Raw genomic sequence first — 14,477 nt, 5'->3', positions numbered from 1 at the left:
ACGTCGCTGAGTCCTGACGTGCACAGTGTTCAACGCTGGGTTCCTTGCCCGCGGGCACACTGAGCCCATGGAAACAAGACCTTCGGCGTTCAAGCACGTAAAGTATGCACTGCCCTGTATTCGTACCAAATCCGAATCCCAACCCCGTTATCCGCGGCTCTGGAAACATTTTAAAGTATCGCAGTACGAAACTAACAGGGGCTGCCGTGCGGCGTATGTCAGGGTCAGGGGGACTTAATGGACGATCATATAGCTGAGTAGCCTCCGCCTAGTCCACGTGTATCCGTACAATCAAGCGTTTTCCTTACCGGCAGTTGGTGCAAAGGCCACATCGCGATCTGCAGCCGGCACGATTTAAGCTTGATGCTGGCTCAAGGCAGATCGACGCAGGCATGGTGTCGCGATCCTAATGACAGCGGACAGGGCCATCGACTCCCGTCCTGGTGGAAGTTGCTGGATGACCAAGACCAATGCCGTCTAGTTATTCAACTCCCCGGCTGCAAGACCGGCTATGCGGCCGAGTTGCATTCCAGACATCTCCGGAGCCTCCATGAGTCTTGATGACCACCCTCCCACGCTAAAGCTTTACGGGGGCCGGGAAGATCATTGAGGCCGATGCGCCTGTCAACCATCACGGCCAGTAGCAGACGCTGTCAAGCAGAAAAGCTTCTCTCGCGAGCTCAGACATCTTGACACGGCACACCTACAGGATAGACACCTGTCTGAATAAACTCTTTTCATATCCACACACTGATCAGTGCTCCAAGTCTCTGGCTCTGTCGAGCGTGTGCGCCGAGCTCACCTCAACCTGATACATGGAAACTGCTCGTTGGAAGATAGACCCGTGAGGTGATACATTGCTCATGTTTCTTAATCGAAAAAGCGATTAAGAAACATGAGCAATGTATCCGGAAGTCATGGATAGATAGTATTAAAGTTACTACGATAGTGCGCATGGAGGAGATCCAGGCAAGGGTTCACTCCTTACAGCCGGTCCGAAAGCTCGGGGGAGGAAAATCAGCCGCAGCATCAGGTCGGATTCGCATTGCTCGCATCTTCCAACGGCGAAGAGTAGGAAAATGACGAGATGATTAACAGCAGAGACATTCTTTGACAGCCAGTTGCCTTATTGGGCCGATAGACCCGTCAGAATGGGTCACAATTGGTTATGTGACTTGGGGTGCGAACAGACAGCCCAGGTGGGCTGGACGCGTACAAGAGACAGGCAACGACAGCAAAAGACAGGCAGCAACAGGCAAGACAGTTATAAAAGACGGGATGAAAAGGTCATCTTCTCTACTGAATTGCCTAGTTGGGGGCACCTTTTTGCGATGAGAGCACCGCCTTCTCGTCCCAAAAGGGAAATGGTTCGCTGTTCCCCAACGGCGTCTGAAACGAATTCCCTCCTACCACTTGCCCTCTGGGGCAAGTGAATGGAAAGTCTACAAACACACCTCATCACTATTCTAATACCGGCCCGCTGCTGAAGACTCGTCTAGCGTCGCAGCGACCTAGTTGTGAGTGCTCGGGAAAGGAGTCTGCAGAAGGGAAGAGCAGGAGAAAGGGGCGAGGAGGATGGAGCGCGAAGAGAGTATGGTTGGGATGAGATGCGGCAACATTGATTCTAATAAGGGTCTCACTGGCACCAAATATCCTTTCTAACTCCTTCTTCTCTTTTTTCGAAAAAGAAAACGAGGAAAAGTGCCACATCGTTGAACGAAGAGACACCACACTAAATCAAGGTACCCAAGCAATTCTTTTCCTGCTTCTGAATAGTTGAATACCCCGTGGACAAATCACAAGTAATGCACATATCGAGTACGATCATCCAACACAGTCTTCCGTCATAGCCAATACGTCTCAGAGAATCGAAAGGCCGGACTTTCTGCCATTGACGGCCCCGATCTGCGTACGCCTCGCCTTTGGCCGTCGTCTGCCTTGCTGCCCTACTGCCCTATCTGGGCATACCCATCGCGGCACTCTTCAAGTCCGGAATTACGCAACACGTCGTCAGCCGGTCATAACGCAGACTGTCCACTGCCTTGGTCAGCTTACTACTACTAGGACGCCCGCTTGCCTATTCCATACATGCACTTCGTCACTACATGAGCCGCAATGCAACCTTGGAGTCTGTCCTCCTCAACCATTGACTCAAGTCCGTATACGGCTTCTTACACATAGGGACTCACCTGAGACTCTCCACCCGCATTGGGTTGTTTCCTGTATGGTCTATCTTCCGCTTGCAACATCTCTTAAAGCTGGTTGTATCCACAAGCCGACGTCCCGTCCGTACCCTTGACCCGGCAGGCCGCAGGGTCTCGACGAAAAGAGGCAGCGCACTTCACTTCTAAAAGCAGTCATGGCCAGTCTTGCTGGATTTCTGTCTGCCGCCACTCCCCTCATATCTCTCAACTTCGTTGCCACAGAGGGAGTTGTCAAGGCGGCACAGGCTTCTACATCACCAGCACTCCAACTGGCACAAGTGGCGGCATCCGTACCAAAGCCAACAGCAACGCCGTTATCATCCACCCCCCTCTCTAATTCACAGAGACCTGCCGCGCCGGCCGTAGCACTAGCAACTTTGGCTTCTCAGAACCCCTCCGCAGCGAAATCAAGTATACCGTCGATTACTGGCCAGCTTCAGCCTCCACAAGTCATTGTTGAGACGAATTATATCGTATACACTCAAGTCAAGACTGCTGCGCCATCATATATCACTGTCACGCAAACGATACGGCCGCTTCCTCCTCCTCCTCCACCACCACCACCACCCGTTAGACCACCACCTCCTCCAAAGCAAGGAGTCCCACCGTCACCTCCTAAACAGATACAGCCGCTATCTCCGCCGAAGCAGGTTCAGCCTTCATCACCACCAAAGCAAGCTCAACCTCCTTCACCACCCAAGCAGGTTCAACCGCCTTCAGCGCCCAACCAGGTTCAACCTCCTTCGCCCTCAAAGCAAGCGGAACAACCAAGACTTTCTCCCCAAACCCCTCCTGCGGCCAAGAGTCAAGCACCTAATGCAGTGCCTCTTGTGATTCCCGCCCCGTTAGTTGTACCAGCCCCGTTGGTGTTACCTTCAACACCGACTCCAAAGACGACGCCACAGCTGGCTGCTACTTCACCTTCTCCACCGCCGCCGCCGCCTCTAGCAGCAGCACCTCCAGCAACGACACTACTCAGCATTCCAAATTCACCGCCGCCACCGCCAGTTCTCAACCCCATCATGAGTGCCCAGGCACCAGAGAGGGGTGGCATGCCCAATCTGAACCCGAACCCGCAGGCTCAGACTGGTCCTCCCAGCGGGCCTCCTGGCGGGCCTCCTATGGGAGCTCCCGACCCGGCCAATGGGGCGTTCCCGGGTGGTATACCGAATAAGAATATCGACTTGCCGGTCACCATCATGTTCATGGTGTTGTTCATGCTTGGTGCATACGTGCACTTGAGCATTTATCGGAGGAATGCCAAACGTGGCCACAAATTCCTGATTTCGGATATCGTTTTCGACTTCTGTATGATCCGAACAGTGACTTGCATCTTTCGTATCACGTGGTCGATTGTGTCGACCCGGGGGGTCGTGTTGCTGGCGTTGATCACTGAGAACGGAGGGTAAGTTAAGCGGCCCAAGCTTCAAAAGAAATGAACGTCTTGCTAACATGATGCTCAGTGCTGCTCTTTTATTTGCCGTAAACATTTTCTTCGCCCAACGCCTGGTCCGCTCGATCCACCCAAAAGCCGGATGGTGTACCGCGTTTAGTCAATTCAGTTTGATTTTGCTTTTCTCGGTTCCGGCTTTTATCATTCTGAACATGACATCGACAATCATCGCGTTTTTCAGTGTTGGCAATGTAGATCGTCTGGAAACTACAGACGATTTGCTCAAATTCGGGAGTTCGTGGAACACTTTCCTCTCCATATTCCCTGTCCTCGTCGTAAGCGGATGCCTCTCTGTGCCAGGACCCAAGCCAGAGAAGTTCGGTTCTGGCTCACAGAGAGTCAAGGTGGCCCTGCTCTATCTAGGCTCTTTCCTTTTGATTACTGGACAGTCCATTCGTCTGTTCGCCGTCTTCAATAAGGAATTACCAGGAGTCACACCGAGCGTGATCTACGGCAAGGCAGTATTTTACACGACGGGGTTCTTCTTCGAGCTCATAGTTGTCGCACTCTACGCCGTCATGAGAGTTGACCTTCGGTTCCACGTTCCGAACGGAGCAAGTGGGCCCGGGGACTACTCCGGCGACAGTGACAAGGGCAGCTACTCTGTCGAAGAGATTGAACGGCTCATTGACGGGTTGGAGGTGCCTCACCAGATTATGCGCGAGAGAAAGGGACCAGAAGACATGGAGATGGTATTCACCATTTTTTTCGCCACCAAAGACGCCGGAAAGAATAAAGAAAAGAAGGAAGCTGGAGAAGGGTCAGATGAAACGTCGTCTGGTACCAACGCCGAAGACGCAGTACTGCCGGAGAGGCCGAAGAGAATTACCAGGAGGCAAACGCTTATTGATGCCATCAACCGACCTCCGCGGCCGCCAAGAACTCCGTCGGCTTACCCTGACATTCCAGACATGTATGCCCAGATGGGCGAACCGGAGATGCCGTCGAGACGTCCCACGAGGCAGTCCATGTATTCTCAATTCGACAACAGGCAAGCATATGACACCAGGGCCGATGCGCAGTATCAGCAGCAGTACTGGGGTGCATCGCCGCCTTATGGAAACGAAAAGGAAGGCATGAAGAGCATAGACTTGAGACGATGAGGAATGAAGGAATTAAAGCATTGAAGCGAAGCGAGCGAGTTGCGAATGGAAGCCGCTTGGGCATCCGTCTGATGTATTCTATTCGCATATCATGATTATTTTCCAATGGTGGCGGACTTTCACGCAGGAAGCGATGACATATGAGAAAGAAGGACGAGTCCAAAGTCAGCAGTAGTGCCATTTCACTCAACTTCATTCAGCCCCTGGCTGGCCTCATCATGGGAATCATCTGTGACGATTGGCCGACTTCAGTCTTGATGAAGAAGCCTGCTGATGAATAAAGGTCTACAATGTACTCCTCGGCATCGAGATACATTGGGTAGCCCAACTTGTCTGCAATTTCCGTTCCTCGTTCGAGGAGGGCTTTCGCATAACCTCGTCTTAGGTAGGCCGGGTCGGTGAAAATCAGCTCGAAGTCTGGCACATGGTCAGCGTTTTGCGGGCGGGCGGCCGGCAAGATTGTCAGCGGAAAGCTTGTTCGTGGTGAGCAAACCGGCCGGGCAGGGAGTCTAGAGTTGACATACAAACGTGAGGGTCCTTGCCCATGACACGGTCGTGCTGAGACGCCATGTCGGTGAAGAACTGATCAAGCAGCTCGTCTTTTTGCCCTGCATTGGCAGGCGGCCATCGCTTCCGCCACGACCAGGTTCCGTTTTCCTCGGGACGGATAATCCAGATGAGGGTGGTGGCTACAGGTTCGCCTTGAACGAGACAGCTGTCAGTCAAACAAACCAATACATATGGCGCCATCAATTCAGCGGAGTCCGAAGTCCGGTAGGGGTAAGGCAAGATCGGGATTCGGACAGCCGGCGGAGATGATCATGTCGAGGAGTTTTGGCTACCTTTCTCGTTCCTGACAACGGCAACTTGACCTTCTTGAGAGCCGTGCTCCTTGGAGAGCATGAACTGCTTGTAGGCGTCGGTCATGTAGGCCCGGCCGTATTCGTTTTGGGGGAACAAGGTCTGGAAGAAGTCACTGTTGAAGGACTTGAAGAAAATTTCGGCAATGGCGGGGGCGTCTTTGAGCCTGGCCGGCTCAACAACGATAGGTGCTGCCGCCATTGGATTGGAAGATCGGTGGTGACGTGGCGGAAGAAGAGAATGAGTGTCAGAGCGGACGGCAGATCAGATGCCAAGCCAGAGGATGAGGAACCGCGGATATGAGGGTGCTGGCGGGGCTCAACGGTGGGTGAGACGGTTCGGGTGGGAGAAATGAGACGAAGGTGACCTCGAAGGTGAAGGAGATCAAGGAATTAGCCCAGTATTTCAAGGCTGGCAGCTATGGCTAAGACATGGCATGACTCTGAGGCCGAGGCCGACTGATACGATGTGAACAGCGGGGTGCCAAACGCACCCCAACTTCGAAATCCCCAGATTGTGTTCCACCAGGAATCCTTGACTCGACTGCGGACGGGGTTTCCCCAAGGTAATGCTTCACCTCAAGACCAGCTCGTGTGCGCGGAGCGCGAAGACGTCTCCCCGAAGCGTATCCATAAGCAAAATAGGTTACTTCGACAGCCCAAACATGATCAAGGGTGTTTGTCTGAGATGGAAGGGGAAGGTCGAGACAAACAGCAACTCTTATCCTTGTCCAATGGCAATGAGCGAGGCTAAAGTCTGACAGCAGTCACACAGACTTGACATAGTTGTGACATGTCCACGGGTTCGTACTATTCCACAGCACTTGGTAAGATGTTTTGAGGCAGGGCTGAGCAGAATCGTAGGCTGATGTTGGGCGAGGCGCGGAACAAGACTTGACCAGATACTTAGGTATCTAAGTAACAATATTGGATCACGGATGGAACTGTGGCTATTGTATGAGTTGGGATGTGAGTCCAAAACTCCAACTTTGATGGAGGGGTAGTTTCGCTTATATAATGGAAGACCGCTGGCCGGAGGGATAGTGGGGCCGATCACATTGACCGCCTTCTCGCCCCGTCGAACATGGGGCTCCCTCCGGCAAAGGCTTAAGTGGTCACGTGAAACACCATCATTCAACGCGTTTGCGACGCGTCTTCCAAGCGGATGCATCACGTCCAGATTTCTAATTTCCACTTGCACGAGGATACCTTATTCATAGGTTGGAGCTCATATTGCACCACCTCACCGTCCCCTCCTCAAATTATCCAATCGAGCTTGCCCGCACCACATTCAATATGTCCGACTTCGAAGACGAGATGGACGTCGACGTCCCCGTGTCCAAGGACATCACCTTCTCCTCAGACGCCAAGCAGGGCAAGCGCAGCGCCGCCAACCTCCCCGTAGAAGCCGAAGACAGTCTGCCATGGGTTGAAAAGTACCGCCCAGTAAGCCTCAACGACGTGTCCGGACACCAGGATATTCTTGCCACCATCAACAAGTTTGTCGACTCGAATCGTCTCCCTCACCTACTCCTCTACGGGCCCCCGGGAACTGGCAAGACCTCGACGATCCTCGCCCTCGCGCGCCGCATCTATGGCGCCGAGAACATGCGGCAGATGGTTCTCGAGCTCAACGCTTCAGACGATCGCGGCATCGACGTCGTTCGCGAGCAAATCAAAACCTTTGCCTCGACAAAACAAATATTCACTCTCGGACCCTCGGCCAAGTCGGGCAACGGTGGCAGCATGGCGTCGTACAAGCTCATCATCCTCGACGAGGCCGATGCTATGACGAACACGGCGCAGATGGCGTTGCGCCGCATCATGGAGAAGTACACTGTCAATACGCGCTTCTGCATCATTGCAAACTACTCGCACAAGCTGTCACCGGCACTGCTGTCAAGATGTACGAGGTTCCGATTCAGTCCGTTGAAGGAGCGCGATATCAGAGTCTTGGTGGATAAGGTGATTGAGGAGGAGCACGTCAAAATCATCCCCGACGCCACGGAAGCTTTGGTGAAGCTTAGCAAGGGTGACATGAGAAGAGCACTCAATGTGCTCCAAGCTTGTCACGCATCGAGTGAGTACTCATCTGGTTCTGCACAATGGCCCATGGGAGCATGCTAACAACAAAGGTACCCCGTTGCAACCCAAGGACGCACCCAAGGTGGCCGAGGCCGATATTTTGAGGGAAACCATTTCTACAGAGACGATATACAACTGCATTGCCGCTCCTCAGCCCGACGCTGTGCAGGAGATCCTGGATGTATTGTTGAGCACAACAGACGTGACATCCTGCCTGACTACTATCAACACCCTAAAAGTGTCACGGGGTCTTGCCCTGGCAGATATCATCACAGCTCTAGCGGAGCAACTGGCGACACTCGAGGTCAAGCCGGAAATCATGATTAAGTGGCTCGACGGGCTGGCGGATATCGAACACCGTGTTGCTGGTGGCGGCAGCGAGACAGTGCAGACGGGAGCTGTGGTGGGCGTCATTAGGAGCGGAGCAGAGTTGATGAGCAAATGAACAAGTCGGAGTGCAGAGGAGGGTAGCCTACGGAGCATGGATGGCTAATTTACGACGTTATGATTCATCTACGTACAGTCGTCTCGATATGTCTTTTGCATGATATGCCGAATTGCCGTCTTCTACCCGACCTGGGTCAAGCGGCAACACCCAGCCCCCACTTGAGCTTCGGTGCCAATCTTGGAATGTATATACTGGACCAGTGACACCACCGGTACCTCACGCAAAATACCGGGATGAACGCGATTTGTCGGTGTGGCCCCTTAGAAGCTCGTCAAGGCATGCCATGTCTGGCCATCTCTAGCCACCCGCTGCCGATTCTCTGCCCTACCTAACCGTCTTTATATAGCTGTGGCGTATCAGTGGAATGAGCGAGCCGAAATCTGAGATTGGGTCGTTTGAAAGCAATAGGACTGACACCTCGTCGGGTTCCGGGCCCCGTTTCTTCACTACAATCCCTTCAGTTTTCAAGATGATTTCATCTCGGAGAGGTCGGGATAGAGCTAACTAGGCACAGAGGGGTGGTAACTGAGAATGTCTGAATCGGAATCTGGATATTTACTGTAATATGAACCATGAAAGGCATTCTATTGCGAGCGCTCGCCCTGACCGTTTGACTCCGTCGGCCTCCCAAACCAGGGCCATTGAAGAAGTAGACGTCTTTTCCAAATAAACGCCAAAGTCGTCTCGAAACCCAAGTCTTGCCTTGCCTGTCACGTCATGATGGTGATATACACACACTACAAGAAAAGAAATACACACATGCCTGCGATTCTATACAGATGCCGGACCGATAAACGCCTGGCTCATTTGGCTTCCATGAGAAGCGTTTTGTTTCCTCCCTGGCAAGAAAATCCGAGTCAAGGGAATTCTAGAGGAGGGGGGGTGTTTTCCCCACCATGTCCAAGAATCCCGTATCCAAGTCCTTGGCGTACTAAGACATTGGATGAGGCCCCACGTGAAACATACGTCACGTCTCAAAGCCTTGGATGGCAGCCGTGCTTGCGTTATGGCAGGCCAGCGGCGCTGCTCTTTCGTGGCGATGTAAATGTCTCGTGTCAACACCAAGTCGGTGATGACTGGTGCGTTTTCACCTCAGACATCGGGCCACTTGACTGGGCCGCACTCGCCCTGCTGCTCAATCCAGGCGTTGATCTTCTCTACAGCCCAGCCGGACATGGTACGCTTCTCGTCCGTGGACTCGCGCTTGACCGGGTGGCCAAGCTTCCATGCCCAACTGAAGCCGCAGACGCCGTCCTTGTACTGGAATGAAAAGCAGGATCTGTCGGCCTCGCAGGCCTTGCGGCAGTTGCCAAAGGACAAGTGTGCAACCTTCTCCTCTTCTGTCAAGTCTTCTTTCTTGGCTCGATTGAGTTGCCAGTCTTGATGCTTGTTTGCGGATTCGTCGAGGAAAAATCGGTCATCAGCTAGATTGTCCCAATCGGCGCGCTCAGGCTGCATACGAGGCGCAAAGAATTCGTGATAGATATCCTTAATGCGCATGACTGGAGGCGGCTGGGGAAGGCTCGGGTCGGAGTAGCGCTTGTGCTCGTATTCCCAGAAAGTGGAAATCTCCTCGGCATTCATGTGATGCATCGTCACGATGGGGTGGCACCAGTGAGTAGGTCCATATGGCAGAGTAAAAGGCTTTTCGCCGTTGATCGTAGGCCACTGGGAAATGGTCAGTTCAAGCTGTGTATAGAACAGAGAGGTCATGATGAATACTTACCACATTATGGACGTTGACGTCAGCATTGTCCTTCATAGCTAGCGCGAAGATGTAGTCTCCGCAACATTCTTTGCTCGCACGAACATCCCACTTGTTGCCGACATCTTCATGGTCCGCAATCATGTCGTGCATAGCCGCCTGGGAGACGATGTAGCCGCTGCCCCCATGGCCAAAGACGAAATTGCGAATCATGGTGACACTACCAAGGTAGTGCTTATTCTTGGGGTTGAGGTTCTTGAGCCACTGGACAAGCGTGGGCCAGAGCACATAGGTATCGGCGTCGATGTAAATATACCAGTCGTAATTGGGGCGCATACGGTACGTCTTCTCGGCAATGTGAACATTCTTGTACTTGTCGAGATTCCAACCCTCGTCCTTGCTTACAGCCAGCTTGTTGCAGCTCTGCTGGTCGGCCTGACAGGCCTTTTGGCGGCGGTAGAGATCAAAGTCCTGGTTACCTTCCATGGCCTCGGGAAGAACCTTGTCAAGACTGTCCCGAATGTGGTAGTTTGCAACGGTCTGGTCGAGGTCGGAGAAGATGAAGTATTCGGGCAAGCACTTGAGCATGGTCAGGAGTTGAGTGGGGACCTTGTCGAAGGACTCGGTGGCGCCCGTCTTCATGATAACAAGGATATTGCTCGTGTCGGGGAAAGTGTCGCAGACGGGGTCGTGAGGACGGTAGGGAATGTCTTGATTCGACACATTGTGCTGTGCGAGGCGGTCGTCTTGGTAGCTCGGGGGCGGCGGAGGAGGCGGAGGACGGCCATCGGGACCTGCGCTGGGAGAGCTGCCGGCAGGCGGAGGTGGGCCATGGCCTTTGAAGGGGTGGTAGTTGGGGCCTTCTATCGCCCAGTCGCCGCCGAGTCTCCTAGAGGAGATGAGGAAGATGACGGCGGTGACGGAGACAAGGGCGAGAACGGTGAGGGCGCGACGGGATAACATGTTGATGGCGAGAATAGGGTTTATACAAACGTCATTCCGTCTTTGGCTCAATCCCATGATAGCACAATTCGTTTATTGAGGTGAAAGGGTGCCGACGGCGGCAACGGCAAGGAAGTTTGTGGCCGGACTCCAAAAAGGTGGAAGAAAAGTTGTAGCCAGCAGCTGGCTTGCTGGGTTTGCGGTTTGAGAAATAGTATACAGAATTCAGTAGCGATGGGATTGCGCGCGGTCGTGTCGCCAGAAGAACTTGGTAAGAAGTGGCAGAAAGAAAGTTCCTAAAAAAGGTTGAGGATAGTAAGAATAGATAGAATTAGGCAAGGTAGCCAAAAGAGTGGAAGAATGGTGGAAAAGAGGGAAGGCCGGGAAGGAGCGGCGAGGAAGGATATCCTGGGTCTGGGTCGGGATATCTCAGCCACTGTGCGCCGACGCCAAAGGGTTATGAGGTGTGAAGCAGCGAAGCCTGTTGTCTGGTTGGAACTTGTAAGCAAAGGCGAAAGGAGAAAAGGCTGGAGCTGAGTGCACCTCAGTCTTGCTGGTGGAGGGCGGGCCGTCGCAGAAAAGAAGAGTTGGACCCCTGCCTAGTTTGATGGAAAGGTACTAACAAGGAGGTACAGATACCTACCCAAGGCAGTATGTAGAGCGACTCGAGTAAAGCGATACCTGAACCAGGGACGAATACTCTAGAGAAAAACAGGTACAGTGCCGAGTGTGTAAGGAGGTAGTCGAAGCGGGAAAGCGAGAAAAGCGAGAGACATGAGGCTGGGCGGGTACCCGTCTTGGGCAGGTCCTGGCAAGATGAGGTGAAGCAGCCTACGTCCAAGTTTTAAAGTGCGCAAAAGATGATGGCGAATGGACCCGAGGGGCAGGACGCGCTGGACCAGAATGGGGTTGAGATGGATGGATGGCGTGGGGAGCCAAGCGCCAAGCACCACCTGTTTTGCAGCATCAAAAGATTGTCGTGTCCAAAGGCAAAGGGTGAAGGGACGTTGCAGCGCGGATATTGTTCGTAGGACCCAGGACTCAGGAGTAAGGTCCGTACCGACTAAAGGCACCTACCGGTACTTACCTTCGCACCCTAAACTCTAAGGTAGGTAGGTACCTTAGTGCGAGAGGGCCAAAACGGTCCGTCCGTCCTCGCAACCATTTTAGCTTTGCCTTGAATCCGGGCACCTTTGTATGGAGTACGGAGTACCTGATGTGTCCTCTGTACCTAAGGTAGGGCCTAGCTAACCATGCTGCATTGATAATCGCTACGATTTAGGGCCGACGTTTGACATGCACCTCATGACGGTGGCGTGCAAGCTTAGATACGGCGCCGCCAGAGCGACCAAGCGACCGACAGACGTTCTCGTTTTCTGGAAAATATAGTTGATTCAGAGTATCTACGGAGTACCTCAGGAAGAGTTGCGAGACGGAGAGTCGGGATCTGGAGGAAAAGAGTATCGTCGCAGTCGAGTTCGAGATGCAGGACTTGCCCCCACTGTCTTGTTCGAGGTTGAGGAGGTGGACGAACTTTGTTCTTCACCTTTTGTGGGTTTCTTTTGGCTTGGCTTTCAGGATGAAATGAACCTTGATCGCGTTGGGCAATGGAGACCGACCAGGGAACCTTCCATTTTCTGTGACTGTGAGTACGGAGTACGTACCTAAGGTAGGTAGGTAGGTACCTTAGGACGTTGCCCCAGGACGGGTACGTATCTTGTGCCGTGGCCCGCACCTCCAGGCTCCGACCGGCGACTTTTTCAGATTCCTTCCTGGCTTCCATCCACGGTACCCTAGGTATGTAGCAGAAACAACCTGCCGTTTGCCAGACCTGCCTGCGCTTTCCTCGCTGCCACGCCGAGCTCCTTCTCTTCCCGCCTCATTACAGTGGAATCTCAAAAGACGACATGATCCCACGCAGGGGTGGCGATGCTTGTGCTTGAGAAACACATTTTGGTTGGCTTATGACGGCCTAGGCGGCGGGGCAGGCAGGCATCTCCTAAAAGATGACGAGATGGATGCAAGCACAGCAAGCAGCAAGCAAGGGGAAAAGAAGAAGAAGAAGGCATGCTGCAATGCTGTGGATCGGAAAAGAGAGACAATCCAAAAAGGGAATGACGGCAGGCATAACCGAGATGCACACCAGCGGATCATGAGCATAAAAGGGGGTGTGCAATCTGTCAATACGAACTATTCCGAATGCCTACACTACCTGACTACCACTCCGAGTCTGCATAACACCACCATCACATATGAAGCATCCAGTCAAATGTTACCCCCAGACACCTAATTGTGTATCACAGACCGGCCAGGAATCGAAGGATGCTGAGATGCCGTGGATGCTCAGCTCCACTGTCACTTCAAGTGAACTTGCACAATACCTTATTAGGTGCAGACCACCTTCTTATCTTCATCTATCCGTGTGTGGCCTGTGGCCTGCCATCATGCCATGTCACACGGACAAACCCGCGGCCCGTTGTAGCGCTCTCAATCTGTTTGCTTGGTGCTCTTCAACGTCTGCCGTCCCTCGAAAACGCGCAGGAACATTAACGGCTTCTCTTTGTCTGCTGTCCTGTTTCCACGTTCTCCTAGTCACGGCCGTCACCCGGCCGTCCGAGACTTTGGCGGACACTAACTTCCTGCATCTTCTGGCCTAAACCCAAGCCACTGTGCCACTCCATCTGTCAACACGAGCTTCACTGTCCACCCGCCCAAGGGGATCACGGATCTATGGACCGGCGCTTGGGTACCGTGGTACCTTAGGTGCTTACTGCGTAGGTAGACCCAAACTCATAAGTCGTGCCCTGTAGTGTCAAGTAGGGCAAACCCGCGTGTATCCGCACTGTCTTAGCTTATGCATCCGAACAAAGAATTCAACACTACCAGGCGGGCCGGACAAAGGAGGTCGACACTCAGGTCTCGCGATATTCTCAGATATGCCATCACTGATTCTTGAGTCAAGTCAAGCTTTCTGAGCAGCGGCCCACCTAAGCACTTCCTCCAAGCTCTCGCATCTCCATATCACCCCACCGGTCTATCTCAACTTCTTTTAGGTTCAAGTAATAAACGACTCGCTCGACAATGGATCATCGGATAACCCGTTCGGAACAGGGAGTGAGGTGTTATGAGGGTGTGACGAATGCGCTATACTCAGCGGCGGCCATCACCTATACTAAGGTACTACAGTGCTAACTGCTCTGCGGCCATACCTGTAAAGCGTGCATGTCACTAAACCCACCTCAGACGGGGCACCATCCGTCCCTATTTCTGGACATATCCCAACCCTGTGGAAGTCGCGACGCCATCTCATCAGCCACGCTAGCTGTCAAGCTCACTGACGCTCTCGTTGACACTGACACACTCGACAAGGAAACCTGCTGCTGAACATCCTCAAGAGTTTGCCTTGAACCGGCTTCGTTAGCTCTCGGAAGAACAACGCGCCTCCTCACTCCGTCCAGACTGGCACACAGTAGCTATGGATACCTCCTCACGCCATTTCCATACGTGGTGTATAGAGCTAAATCGGATCCCGCGGCCGCTCCATCAACCTACCCTTGATCCTCGCCGTTGCTCCACTTCCGTCTGCCCCGCCGCTGTGCTTCACGCCAATTCATTCTATTCCCACACATGAAAGCCGAAATATCAACCGGCCCTCCACTCTAATTGACTTCCTCTTC

At 53.1% G+C, this 14,477-nt stretch overlaps 4 protein-coding genes across 4 annotated transcripts; 2 read left to right on the top strand and 2 right to left on the bottom strand.

Moving 5' to 3' along the window:
- Positions 1–3,325: 3,325 nt before the first annotated feature.
- Positions 3,326–4,760, top strand: BDZ83DRAFT_590595 (uncharacterized protein; the record flags this gene model as incomplete). Its single annotated transcript, XM_060506350.1, has 2 exons — positions 3,326–3,609; positions 3,668–4,760. 2 exons carry the CDS (start codon positions 3,326–3,328, stop codon positions 4,758–4,760), a joined length of 1,377 nt encoding a protein of 458 aa, XP_060359180.1.
- An 86-nt stretch (positions 4,761–4,846) lies between these two features.
- On the bottom strand, positions 4,847–6,081 carry BDZ83DRAFT_109223 (acyl-CoA N-acyltransferase). Its single transcript, XM_060501077.1, has 3 exons — positions 5,603–6,081; positions 5,285–5,461; positions 4,847–5,177 (listed from the first exon to the last, which is right to left on the bottom strand). Exons 1-3 carry the CDS (start codon positions 5,820–5,822, stop codon positions 4,957–4,959), a joined length of 618 nt encoding a protein of 205 aa, XP_060359179.1. The 5' UTR covers positions 5,823–6,081; the 3' UTR covers positions 4,847–4,956.
- A 532-nt stretch (positions 6,082–6,613) lies between these two features.
- BDZ83DRAFT_682703 (replication factor C) lies at positions 6,614–8,216 on the top strand. The gene is made up of 2 exons (XM_060511223.1): positions 6,614–7,700; positions 7,756–8,216. Exons 1-2 carry the CDS (start codon positions 6,917–6,919, stop codon positions 8,148–8,150), a joined length of 1,179 nt encoding a protein of 392 aa, XP_060359178.1. The 5' UTR covers positions 6,614–6,916; the 3' UTR covers positions 8,151–8,216.
- A 1,029-nt stretch (positions 8,217–9,245) lies between these two features.
- BDZ83DRAFT_590599 (uncharacterized protein) lies at positions 9,246–10,821 on the bottom strand (the record flags this gene model as incomplete). The annotated part of the gene is made up of 2 exons (XM_060506351.1): positions 9,246–9,821; positions 9,880–10,821. The coding sequence occupies 2 exons, from the start codon at positions 10,819–10,821 to the stop codon at positions 9,246–9,248; spliced, it is 1,518 nt and encodes a 505-aa protein (XP_060359177.1).
- Positions 10,822–14,477: the final 3,656 nt, after the last annotated feature.

Source organism: Colletotrichum acutatum (assembly GCF_030867785.1).
Source record: "Colletotrichum acutatum strain CBS 112980 chromosome Unknown BDZ83scaffold_156, whole genome shotgun sequence".
NCBI lineage: Eukaryota > Fungi > Ascomycota > Sordariomycetes > Glomerellales > Glomerellaceae > Colletotrichum > Colletotrichum acutatum.
Note: the sequence above shows the minus strand (reverse complement) of the source record. Positions and strands in the feature narration are given on the sequence as shown.